Here is a 23,527-nt window from a genome sequence, read left to right as displayed (position 1 = left end):
TAATGTGCCTTTTTGTTCCATAAAAACAGCCTCACCCAACTGATGGACAAGACAAACTCTGCTGACGGCAGACAAGAGGGTTGGCGAAGATTTTAGAAGTTATTGACGGATCCGAAGTTAGGACAAATAATTTCGAGGCAATAAATACATTTATTTTATTCGGTGTATTCTCTTGATGCAAAACAAAAAGTATTTACAGTTGTTTAATATATATTTTCATGACAAATAACACTTTTAAGAGATATTGGTAAGCAAAGTTTAATTTCCGGATAACATGCAGGCATGCATGCACGGATAGTAAAGAGACGAAATACGTGCGAGAAGTTTTCTACTTTTTGCTTGCACGTTGGTTTCCGACATGCATTAGTTTGCCCTGAAACAAAACTCGTCGACTAAGTTTAACTCAAGTTTACTAAATTCCGTCAGACGGATTCTTGGGCGATAAAACCTCAGCAGAGTTAAAGACGGTAAAGGGACTTGGGTTTTATTTCACGAACACAATTTTCTAAAATACTCTGTTAGATATCGTGGTGCGTCACAAACTAAGTGCAAAGAAGTCTGTTATACTCCGATATCAAACTGGACTTCCTGACAGTCTCCCAAGATCGAGCCGCAAAGTGAAACCTGAAGAATTGAAACGAAAATCATGTCAATTAAAAATACCTTTTACTAGGTCCCAAAATGTAACAATGATTAGATTAGAAGAAAACAGATAATTGCATTTACATAAAGAGTTAAATAAATCAATTAGAAGTGGGAATTAATATCATTAAGCTGAAAACGACCTTCATGTAAGCCCCTCTCTCTGATAGGCCCACAGGTTTGGAATAAGACCTCCCCCCTTTGCCGTGTTAGAAAACACAGAAAAAAAAAACTTCACAACTCTGGTATACTAAACACAAAAAAAGATCGATCAGAGGGGCTTATAGAGCTTTTACGGTCATTCTTCAAAACGTCATTCAGAGGGAAGATTTGCCGCCACTCGGCTGCACTGTGGCGGACGTGCACCCTTGTCCCTTCATCAATGAAATGATGATCAAGGGACATTTTCTGTTCCCGACGCAAACTATTACCTCTTCAAAATTAAATTTTTTAATGGCGTAGCGCTGCACAGGTTCAACACAACTTTTTACAGAGCTTTCTTTTGTACGTTTCCCTCGAGTGAAGCTTGGCTCAGTAAATTCCAGGCCCCAGTTGTTCAAAGAGCGGATTATTTTACCCACTGGATAGGTCGCTATGCAGCAGATAAAATGTGTGCAAGATTTCCCTTTAGCCCTATAATTTGTGTATAGAGTAGAAGGGTATGTCGAATATAAGTATGGGATTGTGTGGAAAACTTGCCAGAAGCGTTGTTTGGAGTACATTTGCACCGTGTTCATATAAATCTCCCCAAGGAAAAAGAAAAAAATTTGAAGCTATTTGGTCGTATTTAATCTTTACAAATATGTATTATTACTACTGCAAACTTTCGGCAAATTTGGACTTAATCGAAAGAGACTTTTTATCTTCCATTTTTGTGTTGTAATCGCTTTGCTTTTCCTCCTCCATGAAAGCCAAGTAGGATCGATCCAATAGGATTTCTACTATTTTAAACACATTACAGTGTATCAATAAAATAAACAGATCAATTTTGTAAGACTTGATCGTCTGTTTCGACTGACAAACCAGATCGAAATGGAATGTGGAAATGTTGGTTTTTGAGGAGAGGGGGAAACCGGAGCACCCGGAGTAAAACCTCTCGGAGCAAGGACGAGAATCAACAACAAACTCAACCCACATATGACGCTGAGTTCGGGAATTGAACCCGCGCCACATTGGTGGGAGGCGAGTGCTCTCACCACTATGCAGACTGCGGTATCCGTGCTCCCACTGACCAATAGAGGGGTTGTAAAGCTCAGATTAAGTGTTGGGAGAGCAACAAATTAAGCAAGGTAAAGATAAACAATGTGATAAAGGCCATTGCATCTTACCAATTCCTTTCTGTCAGAGTATGATGAGTGAGGAGATGTCGGTGGACAGAAAAGATCTGCAAAAAATTCAAATATGCATTTATTAACGCCAAGGGATTGATCTAAAGTGGTGCTCCCGCTGACTGATAATCAATAACCCAACAAAAAGAACATGGTAAGTTAAAGTTCTTTGCCCTTAAACCGAACAACTTTGCAGTACTTCTAGGCCCTGTTTTACAACACACACAAGGCTGTTCAAAGCAGTGCCTAGCTGACGCAGGGTTAGTATGAAACCTTTAGGCTTTAGGCGACGTCCCGGCAAATTCTTTCCAGCAATATCGGTTTAACTTTATTATTTTTAAATACACCTGTTCTTGTCTTATGACGGTTATATCCCTTTCCCGCCCGAGGGAAATGCCGAATTTTCTAAATCGCTAACTATGAACTGGGAGACCACATGTGATATACCATTTAAAAGGTATTTTCTGGAGTGTGCTTTTAATCACACCAACAGAGATGAAGGAGGTCACATATTAGAGCGAAAAAAGTCCAAAACGAAAGAAGAAAAACATTGAAAATTTTCCTATTCGTTGTACATATTCGGTATCTCCCTAAACTATAGCTTGATGTACAGCTCTCAGTGCATTGCTTGTTGTAAGATATCAACTGGACCCTTAACGGACAAAGGAAAAAATTCTAAAAGTTTGAAGGGTGGTAAATCAAGTCTCATATAGAAGGGGCATGATTTTATGACTTCAATTTAGAGATCTTTCCAAGATCTTTTGGTTGTGCAAATTTCACACAAATTGACCAAATACTGAGCTCATAATTGCGTCTTGTGCCATATGGCACTCTTGGGCGGGAAAGGGTTATGTTTCGCTAAATAAACAGAGTATGTTTCTTCTTCATCTAGACTTTAAATTATCCGTCCACTATTTATCGTAGGTGCATCAGAGCTTTCAAGTGTCATAACACCTTGTGGTTATATAATAGAATTGAAAAAGAAGTTGAAACTTAAGTTGTGTTGAAGTTTGATTGAGGTTCTCGCATAACAGCAGAATGCATTCACCCCTTCCTTATCTGGGGTTGAATTTGTGGAAATTCATACTGTTTTGCGCCAAGTATGCTACGCAACTGTCAAATAACACGCCGTACTATCTCAAGTTATCTCTCGTTTTCTGCTGTCATGTCATAGAATTTCAATTAAACTTAAAGACGGTGCCTGCTTTTGTTACTGCGCATACGTTCTGCGCATCTCGAGATAGTCGGGTTTCCTATGGGTGGTGCCTACTAATACAGGGATATTTTTGCGCAGTTTAAAATTATGCGGAGAAAGCAGGGCTTAGAAAGTGCTCTTGATATCAAAAAAAAAAATTAGGGGTAAACATGCATTTTTCAGAGATAATATAGCTTCAACTTCGGAAAAAAAAAACGCCACACATTGCTTTGTATTTTACTGTTTTTTAGAATAACTGTTACTTCGTTATCTCTAAAAAAAATGCGTGGTTACCACCAATTTTCTTTTTGGATTTCAATAGCCCTTGCTAAGATCTGCTTTCCCTGCATAGTCATAAACCGCGCAAAAATACTTCGGTGTTAGTAGGCACCGTCCCTATAAGTCAACCTAAGGTAAGCTTCGTTTTATCTTCCAATCCTTTGGGCTTAAACAAAAATTTAGGCTTTCTTAACTCCGTTTCCCTCAAGTCCAACTCGTTCAAGAAGCCCGTCTTTTGTGATTTGTGTGACGGTCGTACGTGAGCTCCACTCGCGAGGGTTTACCTCAGTTCCGTAACTGTCTGTAGATGTGATTCATAGATTCACACACAACAGTGAACAAAGAACACACCTGATTACGGAGTGTTTGCAGCACCATTTCAAAGCTTGGATTCCCTTGATAAATCGGCGACTTGGTACATACTCCATTCCCTAGTTAACAAGACAAAAGTTTAAATAAAAGCATATGACATCAGTACAACATCATCTCTGTAGGTTTGAAAAAGAATTGTAAGCCACAAAAGTACGGGAAAAACAAAAACTATGTAACTGGTGGTAAGACAGTAAAAAAATTGTTTGATTCAAAACGTTACAAAAAAGAACATCTTTTATCAAACTGGCGAGAGCTGGCTACGTGAAAAGACCAACTATTGCGACTATGATAAATTGGGAACCACAGTGGCTTGACAGAATTTCATCCGAAAAAGACAAAGACTTGTCTTAGATATGAGAAAAAATTATTATCGAACGCTAAAAGGCAATCTAGTGATCGCTCGTAATATTGAAGCCCTCTCGTGCTGCTTGCTGTCATCTGAAGCCAGAGCTTTACCTGTGTGAAGTTGATACAGTGGAACCAAATGAACATTCATGTCATCGCACGATGTTAGAAGAGTTCTGTAAGGCATCAAACTGCTACTCAACAATGAAATACCACCTGAAACAACACAAGGTACAACCATACGGTCAAACAAATGTAAAACATGACTCAAGTCACCACATAGAGGTTCAATGAACGGTGGAATTCGTTATTGTGAGTTCATTCATGTTAGGATAATTTTCAGAGTTGATTATTTTTACATTCAATGCAAGCCTGTGGTCATTAAAGGATTATAAGGCGTGGCTACTAGCTAAGCAAAACCACATTTGTTTTATTGCCAAGTAACGTGGTGGGCAGTTTTTGGATGAAACTTTTCCATATCATTTACACCTCAGTCCACGCCGACGATATTTAGAACATTGGGAATCTTGTCAAATGACTGACAGGACTTTTGGATCAAAACTATTGGAAAGGAATGATTTACGAGACAGTAAGTAGAACCTCATGAAGAAAGGTTTCAGAAAATGTTAACCACGGGTATCTACCAGATCGAGCAACAGATACTACTTAACTTTCAATCAAAGTCAATCCTCCAGCTAATTTAGTTATGTTGGCAGCAACAACCTCACAAAGATTGCTATGACTTATTTTTACATCAGGGTAGCAATTCACGAGTAGATAAAACAATTCCCTGACTATTCCCTAACCAAAACCAATTTTACATGTAACTGACCATCCAAGGCAAATCATTCGTCGATTAAACCACAGAAATCAATTCCTTCATGAATACTTTTAAAACGATATTACCTTTGCCAACAAGGAAACTTTTTTGCAAACCTTGTGGCAAGGCAAAAATAAAATTCGCGACTTTCTTTGACTTTAAGCCAGAATTAACAATTTCCCTAACTTGATACAAAATCCGTGGCAACCTTGTTGCACGGTTTTTGTTTGACATTTTACTGCAAATTAGTTGTAAATTTTTACTTGGTCTACAAGGAGACTGCAGAAAGTATTTATTTAAGTCTGTTTTTTCACGATTAGCTCCATTTCTAGAAATTATACAACTTATATGAATTAAATATTCACCAATATTTACTTAGCCTACAGTGAACAATTTATAGTTTAATATTACGATGGTTCACAAGAGTTTCCGGCATTTTCCAGCACTTATACTTTGACAAATCAATATTTCCACCCTTCCACCCTCAGTTAATACAACAATAGTGGTATTAAAGAAATGCACTGAGGGATTCAAAGCCACCTTAATTTTTTGACCACTAAGGCAGCTCTGGACCCCTGATACATTTTTGTTTAAAACTATGCAAGAAGTTGTATTCAAACATGCTGATCGCAGTTCCAAATTAACAAAATGGGGGTGATCAACTCCCTTTTGGAATTATAACCACTTTAGCTGAAATTATGGGTGTTTCTAACAGGCTATACTGTTGCTATGGTAACCTTTCATGTTGAGAATGTGAGTATGACTTGTTCGCCGATGACTAGGCATTTAGGTTCATGATCTAAGATTTAAGACCTTAGGTTCTTAGGTTCAACTCCTGATAGGAGCACTCAGATTTCCCTTTCGCAAGTATGCCTGTGCCGTTCACTGAAAAATACATTTTATTAAAAACTGAATCATTGAATGATGCAATTCAAGGGATTTGATTGGCTTAGCGGCCATGGTATATGAGCCATTATACCATGGCTGAGAAATGGCGACCATTAAATTGTCTTCTGGTTGTTCTTGCACAACAAAATTAGTAAGATCTAGCAATATTTCTTGATTGTTTTTAATAAAACAATTATTATTCCACTTGCGCTTGTTGGATATGAGATGATCATAGCCAACTCGGCGCTACGTGCCTCATTGGCTATCTATCATCTCATATCCAACGCAAGCTAATGGAATAATTGTTAAATATAAATCAAATGTCAAACTTTTGGTAAAGAGACAAAATATTGTGACAGAAAGTGACATAAGCCATCATGTGAACAGTCCCGCAAAGTTTCGCCTCTCTGGCATTGTGTGATATACTTACTTTGTAACTTCAGTCTGGAATGTTGAAATAAGGTAGTTGTCACACAAAGCATGGAGCTCAGATTGTCATGGTGAAAATCCTCTCTTGCAGCTTTATTATAGACAAATACTGCAAGTAACGGTGACAACAATGTTTAAAATTCTGCCTTCAAATCAGTGAATGATATTCATTAGCTACTGTACAGTCAAGATTTGACCTTTTACCTATTCTACAGATTAGAAACTTTGAACAGTGTTGAGAGACAAAGGAAGGCTGAGAGCCTGTATGCCTGGAAGGGTAAGTGAGTTGAAGGATTTTTTTCTCTTACCTATGTTAGGGTATTGTTCATCAGAATCTTCTGGAGAGCCTAAGCTGTTGATCCAATCACAGGAAATTAAGAACACAAACCCATTCACTACTTAACTAAAAACATAACATCTCATAACATCATTCCTTTCACACATATATATATATATACCACTCATTGACATTCCAATCCTAGAAGTATAAAGGATGTTTGTAACATGAACCTAGGTTTTTATAATGGCCTAGTTCCCACGAGTCTCCTGTAGCTCAGTGGTAGAGCATCAAAACTAGTAATCGGAAGGTCTTAGGTTCGACTACCGTTGGGAGAACTCGGATTTTCTTTTTGCAGGTATGCCTGTCTCACTGACAGAAAAAATTCATATATTGATTATAAAGATGTTTCACAAGATCGATATTTGTTTATGCTAGCAATAGTTTCACCATTTTCACACCATACTTTTAAATAAATATTCAAACAATAGTTTCAAATGTTTCCCAGAAAAATATCATGTGGAGTATTTGAAACTATTTGTTAGAAATACTTATCATGTGAAAATGCTGAAACTACTTCTAGAATATCCAAATATCTTGAGAAATGTTGAAATTGTTTCTGGAAATAAGTCTAGAAATAGTTTCAATATTTTATATTTCATATTGTTGCCATGTTTCAATGGATTTACATGATAAAGTCGAACAACAATTCCACATAGAGGTCAGGAAGGGACTTGAAACTGGGACCTCTGGATTACAAGTCTGACGCCCTAACTACTTGACCACATTGCCTCGACTAAACATCATGGCACATCACACATGATCTAAGGTACCTCAAGTGCTTGATTCTAACCTAATAGGCTATTTCCGAGTTGCTGTGAACCTCATGAAAGCGAGGCTAAGTGCAAAGCTTTTCATTTGAAAATTAGTTTTCATTCATATGCAAACAAAACTAATTTCAATTAATATATGAAAAGCTTTGCACTTAACCTTGCTTTCATAATGAGGTTCACAGCAACTCAGAAATGGCCTATTAAAGAATAAGAAGAGCTCAAACATTTGGGCATTCCATTGTTCCTTTCAGAAATGATCTTATTGCACTCTGGTTAGTTCTTATAGTTCATACCCTGAGGATTCATGTGTTGAGTGGCTTGCAGAAGATGGCTTTAACATCTCAGCTGTTTTTAGAAGTCTAGAAAACCAAAACAAAGAGTAAGTACGATTTGCTGCTAGAGGATATCCACATGACTTTGACAAGGAAATGACAACAAAAAAGTTTTTACTAAGGAATAATGTAATTAAATAAAATAAGAAGGTAATAAACAAAACAACAACCTTTATTTTCCTCATGATTAATTAGAAAGATTGTTATAATTACATTCTTGTATAGTAAAATTTTGTTTAATTTATTTTGAATGATTTTGAGGTAGCGATTGGGGATGGAGGCTAAGTTAACCATCCGATTTTCTAGTTGGCCACCATATCACGTGATGATTTTTTAAAAATTAGTGACAGGTGGGAAACCAAAAATTAAGAGATTTAAAATAAAAAGAACTAAGGGAATAAGTTACAATAACTAATAAAAGAAGATTGTGATATTTTGTCGTTACAAGTGTATGGTAAATAACTTGGGCAACACACCTTATTATATTCAGGTCTGTGAACCAGTCCTGCACAACTACAATCACATGGCACACAGTCAAGAGGAATGTGACTATCTGTAATGACTGGAGAAAAAAAAGTGAGTTAATTAAATGCATACTTTTTATCATGCAATTCAAGACACATCTTAGGAAGGAAATTGTATACTAAGAACAGAATTTCACATTTCTAAACAAAGCTGTTACCTGAATCTCATTGCAGTTTTCTGGTGAAGTGTATTCAGGAGGAATGTTGCGGTCATGGCGTATCAAGTGATCCAGTAATGCTGCACTCAACAGCGGCTGAACGGTAAAAAGAAAAGGTGTTATAAATTGAAAGAATCCAATGGTTGCACTGGTTAGAATGGTCCCCTCATTAATTCCTGGTATGAGTGAATAATTCATTATTTAACAACAGAAAAGGTGACTTATGGTTGGAAGATATTTTTCATTTTAAGAGTGCTGGTTGAAGAGGAGTTTGGACATTAAGGGTGCTGCTGATTGTAATGAACTTCACCTGTGTATCCAGCAGTATTACTCTTTCACGTGTTACAGCCATGTCCACTCCACAGGTTCGATTTGTTCCGTCTTCCTAAAAATTCACAAGTAGTCTGTTGATATGTGCATTCCACTGGCAAAACCCTAGTTGTTTTTGCCCTCAGTCTAAGCTTTGTCTATACATATTGTGCAGTTTCAGAAAATATCCATACTCCCCCTACGAAAGGTTTTTTGTTTTGCACCCCCCATCCCCCCAGGAAATTCCAGTTTAGCTTTTAAGACCCCCCTCCCCCTAGGAATTTCCAATGACCTTCCATGGGGTGGGTATGGATTTTTTCTGGAACTGCACATTATAGAGGTGTGTCTTATGAACACCTGAACTTTAGAACACTCACTGATAGTAACAAAGGACAAAACTGGAGAAAGGTGTTTTACTTGAGCATACATGCCATTGGGATGTGGATGTGGATGTACTGTGCAGTTCAAGGCCCGTCGCACCACCCAAATGAGTCACCTAATTGGGCGTTTTTCGGCAGCTAAACTAATTAATTTTAGTATGATAACACTCGTCAAATGAATAATTACTAGCGTTTTGACATTACTACCTGTCACTTTTGTTTGTATTGTTATAAAATAATGAATTAAAATGTACTTTGTTGGTGACATGTGACATGAACTCCCCCAACAAGCTTATACTTTAGCCTTCAAAACTGAACCAACCGTCAAGTGATGTTTAAATTTCTTTAGCTTTAAAGAAATCATTTCAAACATCACTTGACTGTTGATTCAGTTTTTTAGCTAAAGTCATTAGATTGTTGGGTGAATTCAAGCCATCAAATCAAAAAGTAAACATGGACCTTTGTTTCTGGTACAAGAACAAGTCTGCCTGTATGCCAAATTAGAGTGAATTCAGAGAAATTTGGATGCCAAGGCCAAATCATCATTTACATTGTTTTTGCAACCAGCCCTTCATGTGGGAGTTACATGCACCTCTTTGGATTGAGAAAGTTCATTATTTTATAGACTATGTACACACTTGGTAAGAGGTAGATAAATGTAGTTTGGTGCAAACCTATGAATGGCTTGCTATACTAACCTGAACTTGTCTCGACTGTACAGGGAATAGAGGAGATCTAGAATTTAACAAAAAAAATTGTTGTTGCTTTCTATAAATACAACTTCATCACTTCAGTTCAGTAGTGAAAGAAATTCTCTTCACCTACTATTAAACTGGTAAGAGTGGCTAACACTTCTTTGTTATACTTATTAATATAGCTAACAAGGCGTATGGTCATCCCATATCCAACAAGCATGGTCACATTATGACCAAAAACTGGTTTCAAAATAGAGGCTGTTATTTGCCTGATTTTATCTTGACACATAAAGGAAAGGGGCACTCCAATCTTTCAGGAGCAGTTTAAAGTTTGTTACACGAATGAGAAATTAAAATGGACCCCTCACAAATAGATGTTACTGAGTACACTGTAATTTTCAAAAACCTAACCAACTGATTAACTATCAGTGAGGAATGGTAAATTCAGACAGAGAGACTAGCGACTTATCAACATTCAAGTCTTCCAGTTATTACAATAAGAAACACTTGGAGAACAGTCATGACGAGAAGTTATCCATGTTGATGCTGAGGTTTTAAGGGTTAAAAGGGTGTTCAACATTGGGCTAGCCTGCAAACGCAGACGTATTTCCGTCTGTCGAGATTCTCTCCGCCGAGAGAGAATCTTGATAGCCGGAAATACGTCTGCGTTCACAGGCTAAATATCACAGGGTCATCTAGGGCCTCTTCATATAAGCACGGTCGACCAGGCTGGCTCGGTTTCCGAGATCTTGCCTCACCACTCTTTTCTTTACAAAAGTTCGGATGTCTTCATATGACAAGGCGGGCTGGCCCGGTTACTGAAACCGAGCTGGAAATTTTTCCCATATGACTCTCCAGCCCAGATACCAGGACTGTCAGTGACGAAACATTTTCAACTGCACATGGCTTGTAATGTCGCTGACAAGTCGGAATACGGTTCCACGGGTATTTTGGGGGCCTTTTGGACATTTTTCATCTCGGCAACCGGGATAAAATTTCCCATATGAACAGAAGACAAAATTTGTTCCACCTACCGGGCCAGCCCGGTTACTGGGCTCATGTGAAGAGGCCCCTAGTAGGGTATTTCCTGCATTTATCCCAGGTGAAGGGAGATCAGCAGAAAAAAGCTTACAGGTAGAAAGCCTGCCCTCTAGGACACCCAGATAATTAACACATCACTGGGGCATTTCAGTATTTAAGTGTTTGCGGTTGAAAGGGTCACAGGAGACAATTCTTATTGGACAATGTATGGCCTGATTCCAACTCTTTCAAGTAAATCAATTACCTTCTCAGACATACTTAAACAAAAAAGAAATAGGTAAGTTTACCTGTTTGTCACTAAGTTACTGAACAATATTTTACCAACCTTGAGTCAGTAAAGGGCCCTGCTCCAGCTAAAACAGAGAGAATAGTAGATTTGCCAACACCTTGAGGACCAACAATACCCACCACAAGGAAGTCTGTCTGATCAACAAGGATCTAAATGGCAAATGGAATGTAATTAGTTTCAAACAAGAAAAACATTTTCACTCCTGGACAAAGTTCCTGCTCCTGTGTGTGTGTGTTACTATGCAGGGGGAGCGGGAGGGGAGGGGAAAGGGGATGGAGGGTGGGGAGCAGTTGACGGAGCTCCAAAAGAAACACAAAACAGTGATTTTTCTCACAATGTTATTAACGATAACTGTTGTCAAGGAGTTTGTCAGGAACCAAAGACATGTTCAAAGAAGCAAAAATACCACAATAACTAATGGTAAGTTGCACCAAGATAAGCAAAATTATGAAAGATGATAAAAGTACCTCCAAAGCACTGTCATTCCACTGCAGATTTTCATCTAGTACTTTTACTACATGTGGAGTACCCTCACGGTCATGAATACCAAGTTTAAGGGAAGCCAAGTTTACATTTTGTCCTTCAACATTTGAGCTGGCTCCTGTAAAAGATGTTCAAAGGTAGTTGTGCTGTTTTTTATCATGCTTGCAATTCAGGTGCTTTGGGTTTAGTTTTCATCCTTACATAAACTTATACAGTCAAATGAATTGTTTGTGTGTGACTGACACTTGCTAAGCAGTTCGACACTATTGCCATTCCAATACTCAGCATTTAGATCTGTCAGTGGATGGTATCCTCTTCACTTGGCCAAATCAGAAAACTTTGCCTATGATCTGCAGATCCAGTTTAGAATTTATCTGAAATCTTTCTTGCACAAGCCTCAATAGATTAAATTGCTGACAACTAGCAAGTTATTGTAACCTACTGTCAAATGCATGCTGTAGACATGTCTCAATTTATATCACACCTGCCACTAGTTTACAAAACTACTCATCAGTTATAATAAAATTATTGGCAAAAAAGATGGCTGCTTAACTGTTGACTTCTCTGTAACACTTGTAAGCCACCACTTCTCCTTTATGCAAAAACCTTTTAAAAACTACTACTACAGACTGTACATCAAATGATTTAATACTGGTGGTTTGAATGCAGTGCAGTGCTCTACCAACTGAGCTATCAAGCCAACTGGGAGCTGGTCATATTGTGAGTTACTTTGTAATGTTCACATGGAGGATGAATTTAAATGAAAATAAATATTAAATATATGAAAACATATACAGTCAACTCCCTTTACAAGCAAGAGTTGACTGTATACACTTAATTGGCCTGAAATGAATTTTGTCTACAAAAGGGTACTACAGGCTGATGAATTCCACGAGCGCGTGTTGGATATGAGATGATAGATAGCCAACGAGGCGCGTAGCACCGAGTTGGCTATAAAAACAACCAAGAAATGTTGCTTGATTTTGCTGATTTCGCTTTGCAAGAACACTTAGAAGACAATTTAACGGTCTCTATTTCTCGGGCATGGTATAATGGCTCATATACCATGGCCGCTAAGCCAATCAAATCGCTCGAATTGCATTATACAATGATCCGATTTTTAATACAGTAATCATTATTACAAGCTGATGATTAAGGGAGGTTTCAATGCATTATGTACCTTGAGCTGTGCTTGCTGTTGCTCCACCTACATGTATACTGTGCTTCTGTACAGCAGCTGTGGACCTTTCAGATCCTTGGTTCGTTTGGTGGTCAACTAAAAGTGTCTTGCTATGCACTGCTGGCTGTGAAGGTCTGGACACTCCATCCTGTGATGGTTCCCTAAAAAATTATTTTACTGTCAATAGGCCAATTTCAATATATTAAAATTCAAACTCGGTTTGGAGGATTATGGGGAAAAAATGAAAGAAATCATACAGACATGCAAACATGAATAACAATTATTAAATAATTTCTTTTGCCTTATTCCCCTTAAGCTATGAGCATGAAAGTTCTAATTTTAATACATTGAAATCTATTACAATACTTACAAATTTAGGATGTTCAACATGTATTTTGTAAAACGTGCGAGCAAGCAAAATGTAACTATACCAAAAAAAATTCTATTAAACATGCTTGAACAAGTGTTTACAAGTTTCAAATAATTTATTCATGGCTGTGTGCTTTCAAAAATGGTCAATTACTTAAGCAATAAAAATGGCAAATAAATTGTTTAACCATAAACAGTAACATTTCCTTTTTGAGCAAACAGACTGATATCACGTGATTCATTTTAGCCAAAAAATTGTAACAAATTGACAAATTTGCCAATCTTTAGCAGTGAGTGTCTGTGCATCATAGAGATTAAAGTAGTATACTGTAAATGCTTGAATTAGCGCCCCTTCAAATATGTGTCCCCCTTCCAATGAGCACCCTCCTTGAGGCTAAAAATATTAAATAAGCCCCTCCTGCAAATAAGCACCCCCCACCCCTCCCCAAGCACACACAGATTTGTTTTTCTCCTTACAGATTCATTTCAGTTTTGTTACTTTTTGTTACAGTTCCTGTTTACTTGAAATAAAGAAAATATTAGTCTGAGGCCAAAATTTTAAAAATGAAATAAGTGCCCTTCAAATAACGCCCCCCTTCAAATTAGCATCCCCTCTCAACCCAAAAAATTAAATAAGCTCTCTGGGTGCTAATTCAAGCATTTACAGTAGTTGAAAAAAGAAACTAATTAAACAAGAAGCTGTTTCCAGCTTATACTCGGGCCATATTTGACTGTGTGGTGCGTTAAGCCTACAATCTTTTAACAGTGATAACCTCCAGCATCGCCAATTCCCCCAAATAGATAGCCTGCGAACAAGCTCTCTTGGGGGTGGATCCTCGTTCCCCCTCCCGCCTCCCACCCCCAAGAGAGTTTGCTCCCAGGCTACCAAATAGATAGATACAGAGATGAGGCAATAAGTAACCACCAGATAGAATTGCATTTCTTGCAGTCAGAATGAAATACAGGGGGAAAAGACATTTGTCATACGAATGCTTTTTATAATTCCCGGGCTTTAATCCTTACGTTTTCACCTTTCGTTTAGAGACAGAAACCATTTGTACGGTCCTAATATGTATGTGACGCCGGGTCAATGACGGATCGCAATTTTCGGTATGATCTAGACCCGGGGGGGTACTCCCTTATGTTACCTTAACGGGGACGTGCGGCCCGATAGGGTATGGTTTTCAGGGTGTTTTGTCTTGAACGGGGTATCTATTTCATCACTTTCTGCCTTAAACAGGGTATCCCTACATGACCTAATGGCTTAAACAGATTGTGATTGCCAATGCATTAAAATACAATTAGAATCTAGTGTATTCTTATTTCATCCTAGTCTTAAACAGGGTGTGGTTTTGGGTTAAATGTCTTAGAAAGGGCCTGAAAATTTTGAATTTAGGGAAATCGGCAAATTGTGTCTTAAACAGGGTCAGGGTTTGAACGCCCGCGCCGCACCTCCCTACCCAAGCATCTGTTGAGTACCCCCCCCGGGATCTAGAGTAACGTTACGCATCACGCGTACGTTTATATCCTTGTACATTTTCAATGTTTCGCTGTTTATATTTTTAAATGAAATTCAGGGGAAAGCATTTGTTATTCACCTTTCATTTGAAGACAGAAACCGTTTCTACATTGATTGTTTTTCTATAGTAAACGTGAGACATCTTTATCTGATTTTGGCCCGCGAGGTCATAGACTGATTTAGTTGCCAAATTTTTGGTTAAACAAAACTAACCTTAATTCAGGTTAACCTAAAAAACACTCCAGTTAGCCTAAAGAGCACTCCAATTAGCCTAAATAGCACTTAGGTTAGCTTAAATAACTCCCCAGTTAGCTTAACGATTAGCAGTTTATTTTGGGGTTGTTCATGCCTGGCATACCCCGCATGTTTTGTTCATGCCTCGCACGTCTGGCTCGCATATTGCAAACATTCCTCACGGGCCGAAAACAAAGAACGCGACCGAGAATTTAAAGAATTTGATGACACGACAGAAAACGTACCTCGTACCAGCCGAGTACAAAAAACGAGACCGAGAACAATAACTCGTGGCCTGAAGTCTTATCTCTCGGCCCATCGCGACCCCAAAAAGAAAAAAGAATTTGATAATGCTACCGAAACCTTAACTCGGTCCGCCTTACGGCCCGAGTAAAAAGCTATATTCAATCACTTAACACGAATAAGACAATCATTTGATAAAATAACATAAAATGTTACCTTGGTTTTATCAGAATTTGCTTCACAGGAGTTTCTTGTCCCTAAAAAAATAATTATAGCATGCCAAATTAACCATAACTAATATCAGAAAGCTGCGTTACTCTAATAGGAAACAGTATAAAATCTAGCAGCTACAGACACCACACCATGATTTTGAATTAAGGTTTCATGACATCCACAAGGGCATCCAGGCACCTGTGGTTGCAACCTCTAGGAAAAAGAAGTCACTGAAACTTCACCTAATCTTTTAAAACAATACGGCAATAGATGCCTATTTTTGAAATGGGTGGGGGAGTGACAAAATTGTCTGGAATTGTTTCCCCTTAAAGGTGTCAATGCTTTGTTTTTCTGTCAAAGTAGCTAGGGAAAATCCCAAGCCTTTGTCCCTTATTGATAGTCCTGATACTTCCAGTAACTTACAATGGAAACTAGAATATAAGAAAGTGGCTAAATTAATTCATACTCTTGAGAAATGTGCAAAATGGTTGTGTCTTTTAAAAGTTGGGATCAGGAGAATGTAACTTGCTTCAATCAGTTTTCTATATCTTCTCTTTAACAATAAAACAACAGCTTTGTTTTTGATATGGAAATTACAATAATCAAGGAAAAAACAATTTAAACTGTATCTTTTCCAACATGTTTACCCTGTCTGCTGCAGGTTTGGTGAGTATAATGGGTGTCTTCATTGGGACTGCAGCTGACTGCACACCTGTTGCTGCGCCCTCACCTTTGCCCTAAAATAACAACACTCTGGTTAACAAAGCAAGATTCTCTATTGCCTTAAAGTACATTTTATAACTAGATTGTTCCAATTGTTTGTTTACTTCATTAGCACCTGCTTTAGACAAGTGCTCAACTGTACAATTTAAAAACCAAGATTAACTGAGAACAAGAGTTCAAATTCTCACCCAACACCTCACTCACCGTCCCATGAAATGAGCCATCCCTGTGTGAGGGAGAGGACTTTGTAAAGTTCTCTCTTGAAGGTGCTTATTTGCCCCTTGAAAAGGGGTATAGAACAATCAAAGTTTTAACTTTGATTGTGATGACTCTCAACATCCCCCTCATCTTCCATGATGACTCTCTATGAGGGGCAATTTCCTCCTACAGAGTCATCACGGAAAAAATGGTGAACTTAATAGCCTGACCCTCTGCAGTTGGCATCATTTTTGTTTAACACATCGCAAGAACTGTGTGGTACCAATATATATACACCACGTCTCACATAAATGACATTGGATTGATGGATGGACTTGCATGAGCTTACAGAATATGCCACTTTCAACATCGTCAGTGTATGGGGCACAAGATATCCCCTTCAATCAAAACAAATACAACATGTCTTCTTGTTATAACTGTTTTGGGGAAAATATTTCTAAAATTTAGATTTTTTTCTAAATTTAAGGTGTCCTTTGCTATTCATTTGATCAGAAAGTAATAGACAACTTAAAAAAAATACACAAAAACAAGGTGCTCTATTGCGCCTCAAAAACTATCGTTAAATGATGCAAATATTATTGGCATAATTCGCTCTATAAATACTTTTTCTCCTCGAAATGATGATCACCTTGATCCGGGCCTTCATTCATGGCTTAGCTTACTTCTTATTTTCGACAAGAAGATGGATGTTTTAAAGAAACATTACACCTTCTCATACAGGATAACAAATTTTTAATTCAGCACCAGCCGCGTAGGCAACCGTCCTTACCCTTGCCGATCTTTCTTTGTAGCCCCTCTCTCTTCTCCGGCCTCCTCTTCCACGACGAAACCCTCTGTCTTGGTCGTCCATCTTGAATTGAGTGTTGTACATCATGTAATAACAACTGAAATGAAGCTCAACCGACTGCATGATGGGAAGGCTCTAAACGATCACGTCAGTTTCCTGTCAGGCTCATTCGAAGGAAAAAGTGTTGGTCATGGATTTGAGGAAGGTTTCTGATGACGATAAAGTCAACTTGTGCAGGAAATATACCATTCACAGATTCTTTTTTATTTTTACTTAACTTAGATTTATTATTTGCTGCTTTTTCGCTGGTACTTACTTGTTTCTTGCCCCAGTTTTAGGTAACTGGTCGATTGTGGTTTTTTGTGTTGTGTATAACAATAACCTCCTTGCTTTATTCCACTTCAGCTGTATTGATTTAAATGACTTCTCCATTTGTTTTGTTGCTATTTTTGTTGTTTTTCCTTAATTCCGTCAACACATTTCCTTGGAGGATTTGCTTTACTCCCGTTCCTTTGGTTTATCAATGTTGTGTGGTTCTTCAGGGAGGCATTTATCAGACCATCATTCACAGGGCAATCAAAGATAAAATCATGTAAGTTTTGAAATTGTTTTTATTTAAATCCAGAAATCTGTGAACTCCTATTCAAAATCACAACTCTTTGAGTTGTGGTATTTTCTGGGTATAGGAGTTATCATGCTGTAAAGGTTCAATTTTGTGCTTAGAGTGCGGCTAATTTTATTTTGCGAGCTCAAAGGAAGGCTCTCACAGGAGACAATAGGGACCTTCTGATTTGAGTAAGGGTATGAGATTGAGTACAAGTATGACTTTTCATATCTAGTTTGTGTGAGTTAAATAATCACTTGTCACACCAATCTTGCTTCTGGAGTCTGCCTACCTTCTGGTAAACAACAAAAAGGAGTGAGAGTTCTGGGGACGTTACTGGTTTGAAATTTGAAAGTCGTACTCATACTCAATCTTGTACTCGTATTCAAATCTGAAGGTGCCAATCTGATTGTCAGGGGCAGGCACATTTCTGTCTTGATCTTTGAAGCTTAAGAAAATGTAGGAAATAGTTACATGAATTATGAGCAATAGCTGGAACTTCTCAGGAGGGTTTGGGGTGTGCTCTCACATAAAAATGACAGGGGTGATCTCCCGAAAGTCTTGCCAAAAAAACCTAAAAGGTACCAGAATCTTGTTTTGTTGGCATGCCTTAAATTCAATTTCACTCACTAAGAGATACTAAATCAGTTGACTAACAAAAATGGTTCCTGTCACAGTCACTCGTATTGTTCAGCTCCCTGCAAGATACTGCCATAGCTCTGACAGTGGTCATTTAAGGCTTTAGCTCCCTGTTCAGTACCAATTCATGATTCCCCCAACCCCCTCCCTCCTAAAACAACCTTCAATTATCATTTCCACTATTATATTTTTATATGGGAAGCCCCCATCTCCCCAGTGACACTTGAAGCTCAATAAAACCTGTTCATTGAAAGGTAATCTTAGAGTACAGGAACATTTATTTGGAACACTGATACTTGTGTAAAAGGATGCTCACTGGAAGTAACTACTCACCAATCCTCATTACCCCTAATGGGATATATAGGGGGGAGGGGGGCTTATTAAAAAAACAGGGGCTGGGGCACTTATTAATAACTGAAGGGGGAGATTATTGGAAGGAAGGCACTACAACAACACTCACAACAAAGAAACTTTATTAATTTATTAAAGAATACATTAATTATTACACTAAATGCAGTTAGATGTTGTTACTGGTGGTTCGTTAGTTAAATCGTTATACATGGTTTAGACAAAAAGGCAAAAACAAAAAATTTAATGCCCATTAGAGTACTTGGGCATTCGGTTGATTGTTGATTGTTTTTTTACATAAGGAATCATGAATTTTAATTGAATTCTTATGGTAGTTTACTCTAGTTAGTTTGAATCTTGTGTAGCATATTTTAATTGTTGTCTCTATTCAAGTATACAAAATTATTACATTTATCTGTGATGATAAAGAAGTAAAGTTTCTAAAAGAAGATTTGGCTTTCAGTCATAAAGCCATTATTTTTTAATATTCATTGATTTGTCTCTTTCAGATGTAATTAAATCTGGAATAGGATTCTTAGTATGGTTTGCTGGTTTGACGGCATGGATACTCGTCTTTCAGAATTATCGGGCAAGCTGGGGTGAAATTGGAGACCGAATATCATTTGTAATACCGCTTGGAGAACCATGATTCCAAACAGTGCATTGTAATCTTTTCAGCTCTCCTTTATTAGGATGCTTATTATGTAACGCTGTCTTTTGTAAATATTGAATATTTGATACTGTATTGTGAAATGTTTCTATTAAAATAATTCAAATCAGCACTTGCTGTCATGTAGTATGGGCTTTAGTTCAACAACAACAACAACAACCTTTATTTCCTCATGGTAATTACCTTGTTCACTCTACCTGATGATTTAATATCCCTCAAGTAAGGCAGGAAGCACTGGCTCCAATTCGATCCATTGCTTTCTTAGATGTATTGTGAGTGGCAGCCCTGTGGGTCACAAACCTATGTACAATTATGCGAATGGCGCCAAATGGAGGCTTTTGCATTTTGAAACAGTTTAATTCCACTAAGAATTACCAAGTTTTTTTTGAAATCTGTGAGAATTGTCTGGGAACCTGTCTTCACATACTGACGGGTGTTACTTAGAGGCTGTATCAGGTGATACATTTGGATAAATAGTGTAGAAGAGAACATATTTGATGGACTTGGGTTGGCTCTGGTTAGCATACAGGTATAACTATATTCAGACAAGAAGAGTCAGAACATTAGATAAAATAAACCATAATTATTTCAAACAGAAATAAGCAGTAATATTATTACTGTTCTGTTTAAATTCTTTCAAGGGTTAGCTAGTTTGTTTGTTTCTTTTTTTTTTTTTACTAATAAGCATCTGTTTGAATAAAAGTTTGAGTTACAGGTTTTTAATGAATAACCTGCATAAGGCTCATATTTATTGCAAGACAGTAATTTGGGTATTCAAGGCTACGTTTGGCAGATATGGAGCATCACACAAACCCCCAAGTTGTACCAGGGATTGATTTCTTTTCTTTTTTTTAGCCCGATCCTATGTAAAAAAAAATAAAAGTTTTATCCTTGAAAGAATTTAAACAGAACAGTAATTTCTGGTAATTTTTTGAATTTTTTATCAAATCTTTTGTATTCTTTTTGTCTAAACATACCGGTAGTTATGCCAGTATGCTAACCAGAGTCCTGGTACCATAAACTGCCGCTTACAAGCCCTGGGCTTCTACAACTTCGTAAGGGGTTTTAGATGGGCCTATAAGATAATGGAGGGGCTTATATCTGAGGGGGCTTACAACCGGAATAAATAAATCGTTTTGAAACGAGCTATGGCAGTGTTGATCGAAATATGTTTTTCATTAACTGTTTTTTTTTTTTATTAAGTTTTAAAATGTCAATATTTGGAACAAAATACGAACGAAACAAGAAGGGGGGATTATATCCTGGTGGGTTGAAAATTGGTTGTATTTTAAGGTTTACAGGTAGATGGGGCCTATTACTGGGGGGGGGGGGGGGAGCTTATAAGTGGGAGTGTCCCAAAGAGATGAAGTCCATCAAATATGTTTTCCTCAAATGCATCACCCAATACAACACATGTAACAAACACTGGATTGTATGTGAGGACAGGCTCCCAAGAAATTCCCACAAATTGAGCTGATTGAAAATGCAAAATACTCCATTTGCATAGTTATAGATACATATTTTTCTGCAAAAATGGATGAGCTCTTGGATCAGAGCAGAAGGGGCCACAAACAATTGTTGAGAAAAAGAAATAAATTATCATTTTTAAGTTCTGTTGTTGCCTCTGTTTTCACGTATAACAATATATAAAAACAGCATAGCCCAGATCCACTCACTATATAGCCACATCCATAAACTGGACATACACACAAAACAACTACTGAGAATTTGAGAATTTTAATTTTATTAATTTGTTTCTATAATGTGGGCCTTGGGATCAGGGCAAAAAGGAGCAAGGTGTCATTCGGGGCGGCCTTTACTTTGTCATTTGTTTATTTATTTGCCCATTTATTTATTTATTTTTTAGCTTTGCTGTATTAATTGTAATTATTACTGTTATTCTCAAAGTTAAAAACACTTTTTTAATGAAGGGGTCAAGTTGCTTAAACGAATGGAATCCATAACTTGTTTTTCAGCATCAAATTAACAAAACTCGTACCCAGGACCTCTTACCAGCCGCTTCATCGCGTGGCATCCGTCCGTGAAAAAGTTAATTGCGAAGAGATCTAATATACGTGCACTTCCTTGTCTGTAACAGTATTATTAATTGCTGCTTTACACCTAAGAACATGTCTGGCAACTGCACGCTGTTCATGGACAATCCGCAGCGCTGTGTAAGTGCAGAGTATATGCTGTAATTCAACATTCCAATATATTATTTTTAACAACTTTGTCGACTACATTCTCGACTTTATCTACAACATTATTCAGGAACGCTTTCTTTTGCCTTTCAGACGGTAATCTATGCCGTTAAACAAACTGTATCTTCGCTGGAACTAATCGGAAGGTAACTGCTATCGATAGTTTGACCAGTTTAGTAGCTGTGTTTGACAAGCTGAATTGTGTGAGCGACTGGAAATTTTATACCGCGTTAAAGCCCACTTGACTTGGGCCGAACCTGATGCAAATTAACAAAAACAACAGGTTTTGCTTATTTCCTCTGGGTTTGGTACATGTGAATTTCGAAACTTGAACCGGGCAAAAGAAACAAAAGTCAGGAATCACTGGTTCTCTGAGATCTCGTACCCAATCTGGAGTCTGTTCACGGGTTACCTCGTTTGCTATTGTGTTGAAACAGAATTCATAACAAACTCTGGCTTTACAGGTAAATAAATGCGCAAATCACAGGAAATGTCGACCAACAAACAGTATGCAAATTGATCAAGACAAAAGGAAAAAGAATAAAAACAGTTTTGAACTACACGGACTGCTCTACATCATGGTTCCCGTCTGGTGACACAGGGCGGAAAACTATCCCCCGACTAAAGTGGTGAATACTGTCAACGAAAACCCGAGAAGAATTACTTTACTCAGTTGAATAACCACAGAACATTACGAATAAATTTAAGATGTCTGAGACCAAGCGAGGTGCTTGCATTTCTACTCTATGGCAAGAAATTTTGTTCCACCTTTATAATTACCGCATTTCAAAATCTGGAGAAAAACCGGACAAATGAATTTCACAAAGTACAAAACTGTCATAAAAATTATACACTATATATTACTTATTCCCCCATCCAAAAAAAATCGAAATAAAAATAAAACCCGCGAAAATTTAATGCCATACCTCGTGCAAGGCTCGCACAAGACGAAAAAAACCTTCCGTTTTTTTAACACTCTGCGTTAGATACTAAATACGTGACCAACAGTGCTAGGTGAGTCACACCACACGATCTGATGATGTGACAGTGAGGGAATCGCCTCAGAAATTATGGCGTGTTCTTTTGGGACTATTCCAGAAAGGAAATATACAGATTAGACGGTTTTCATCATGTTTCTTTTCTTATGTTCACTTGTCGTCTATTTTTATTTCGTATATGTGTAGCCTCAATCAAAGACTAAAATTGTCATACAAGCATTACATTGTAAGGAAACGAGAAGGAGAAAGATAATTTGTACTCAAAGGATGAGGATTCGTGAAAGAATATTCTAAAGCAATGGCTAAGCGGATTAAGTTAATTGCACGTTTTCACAAACGCTTGCATCAAACAGGAAGTCCATAAGTTTATATTGAAGAAACCAAATAACAAAATAAGAACTGATAACTGAGGAAAGCTTCGTGCAGGAATTACGTCATTGCGTCAATTATCCCTGAGTTTTTCTTGAATGAATGAATGAATGAATGAATGAATGAATGAATGAATGAATGAATGAATGAATGAATGAATGAATGAATGAATGAATGAATGAATGAAAGAAAGAAAGAAAGAAAGAAAGAAAGAAAGAAAGAATGAATGAATGAATGAATGAATGAAAGAAAGAAAGAAAGAAAGAAAGAAAGAAAGAATGAATGAATGAATGAATGAATGAATGATGAATGAATGAATGAATGAATGAATGAATGAATGAATGAATGAATGAATGAATGAATGAATGAATGAATGAATGAATGAATGAATGAATGAATGAATGAATGAATGAATGAATGATTGAATGAATGAATGAATGATTGAATGAATGAATGAATGAATGATTGAATGAATGAATGAATGATTGAATGAATGAATGAATGAATGAATGATTGAATGAATGAATGAATCACAACTTTATTTAATTGTTTCTTGTTAAATTTCTGTCAGTAAAATATTGAGATCCTTTCT

At 37.4% G+C, this 23,527-nt stretch overlaps 3 protein-coding genes across 4 annotated transcripts in view; 2 read left to right on the top strand and 1 right to left on the bottom strand.

Annotated features, from left to right (window-relative positions):
- Positions 1 to 130: 130 nt before the first annotated feature.
- Positions 131 to 17,233, bottom strand: LOC146471149 (nonsense-mediated mRNA decay factor SMG9-like). The gene is made up of 17 exons (XM_085121178.1): positions 17,089 to 17,233; positions 16,025 to 16,114; positions 15,381 to 15,421; positions 12,800 to 12,960; positions 11,604 to 11,737; positions 11,173 to 11,285; positions 9,810 to 9,846; positions 8,733 to 8,807; positions 8,423 to 8,518; positions 8,217 to 8,302; positions 7,702 to 7,767; positions 6,607 to 6,650; positions 6,300 to 6,407; positions 4,273 to 4,377; positions 3,796 to 3,875; positions 1,971 to 2,026; positions 131 to 624 (listed from the first exon to the last, which is right to left on the bottom strand). The coding sequence occupies exons 1-17, from the start codon at positions 17,227 to 17,229 to the stop codon at positions 543 to 545; spliced, it is 1,515 nt and encodes a 504-aa protein (XP_084977304.1). The 5' UTR covers positions 17,230 to 17,233; the 3' UTR covers positions 131 to 542.
- LOC146471148 (gamma-secretase subunit PEN-2-like) lies at positions 17,216 to 19,479 on the top strand. The gene is made up of 3 exons (XM_085121189.1): positions 17,216 to 17,350; positions 17,587 to 17,698; positions 19,207 to 19,479. The coding sequence occupies exons 1-3, from the start codon at positions 17,297 to 17,299 to the stop codon at positions 19,344 to 19,346; spliced, it is 306 nt and encodes a 101-aa protein (XP_084977315.1). The 5' UTR covers positions 17,216 to 17,296; the 3' UTR covers positions 19,347 to 19,479.
- Positions 19,480 to 21,381: 1,902 nt separating this feature from the next.
- LOC146471147 (uncharacterized) overlaps positions 21,382 to 23,527 on the top strand; it is a 31,646-nt gene continuing 29,500 nt past the window's right edge. The window contains exons 1-2 of one of the 2 annotated variants that reach the window (XM_085121164.1): positions 21,382 to 21,541; positions 21,662 to 21,714. In XM_085121164.1, the coding sequence (XP_084977290.1) occupies positions 21,497 to 21,541; positions 21,662 to 21,714 (98 nt within the window). In that variant the 5' untranslated portion in view covers positions 21,382 to 21,496. The remainder of the gene's footprint in view (positions 21,542 to 21,661; positions 21,715 to 23,527) is intronic. The other variant, XM_085121163.1, reaches the window with a different exon arrangement.

The sequence above is a fragment of the Pavona decussata genome, unplaced genomic scaffold (genome assembly GCF_977016875.1).
Source record: "Pavona decussata unplaced genomic scaffold, jaPavDecu1.1 SCAFFOLD_106, whole genome shotgun sequence".
NCBI classification, from domain to species: domain Eukaryota; kingdom Metazoa; phylum Cnidaria; class Anthozoa; order Scleractinia; family Agariciidae; genus Pavona; species Pavona decussata.
This window is presented reverse-complemented; position numbering and strand designations above follow the sequence as displayed.

What these genes read in the sequence shown, in the direction of transcription:
- LOC146471149 (XM_085121178.1), bottom strand. Translation starts at nt 17,229, where the DNA reads ATGCAGTCGGTTGAGCTTCATTTCAGTTGTTATTACATGATGTACAAC. An exon ending in ACAGACCTGAATATAATAAG is followed by an intron (nt 7,768 to 8,216) that starts GTGTGTTGCCCA and finishes TTGGTTTTCTAG; the next exon opens with ACTTCTAAAAACAGCTGAGA. An exon ending in ACTCTGACAGAAAGGAATTG is followed by an intron (nt 625 to 1,970) that starts GTAAGATGCAAT and finishes TCAATTCTTCAG; the next exon opens with GTTTCACTTTGCGGCTCGAT.
- LOC146471148 (XM_085121189.1), top strand. Translation starts at nt 17,297, where the DNA reads ATGGATTTGAGGAAGGTTTCTGATGACGATAAAGTCAACTTGTGCAGG. An exon ending in TCAACTTGTGCAGGAAATAT is followed by an intron (nt 17,351 to 17,586) that starts ACCATTCACAGA and finishes CCGTCAACACAT; the next exon opens with TTCCTTGGAGGATTTGCTTT. An exon ending in GCAATCAAAGATAAAATCAT is followed by an intron (nt 17,699 to 19,206) that starts GTAAGTTTTGAA and finishes TGTCTCTTTCAG; the next exon opens with ATGTAATTAAATCTGGAATA.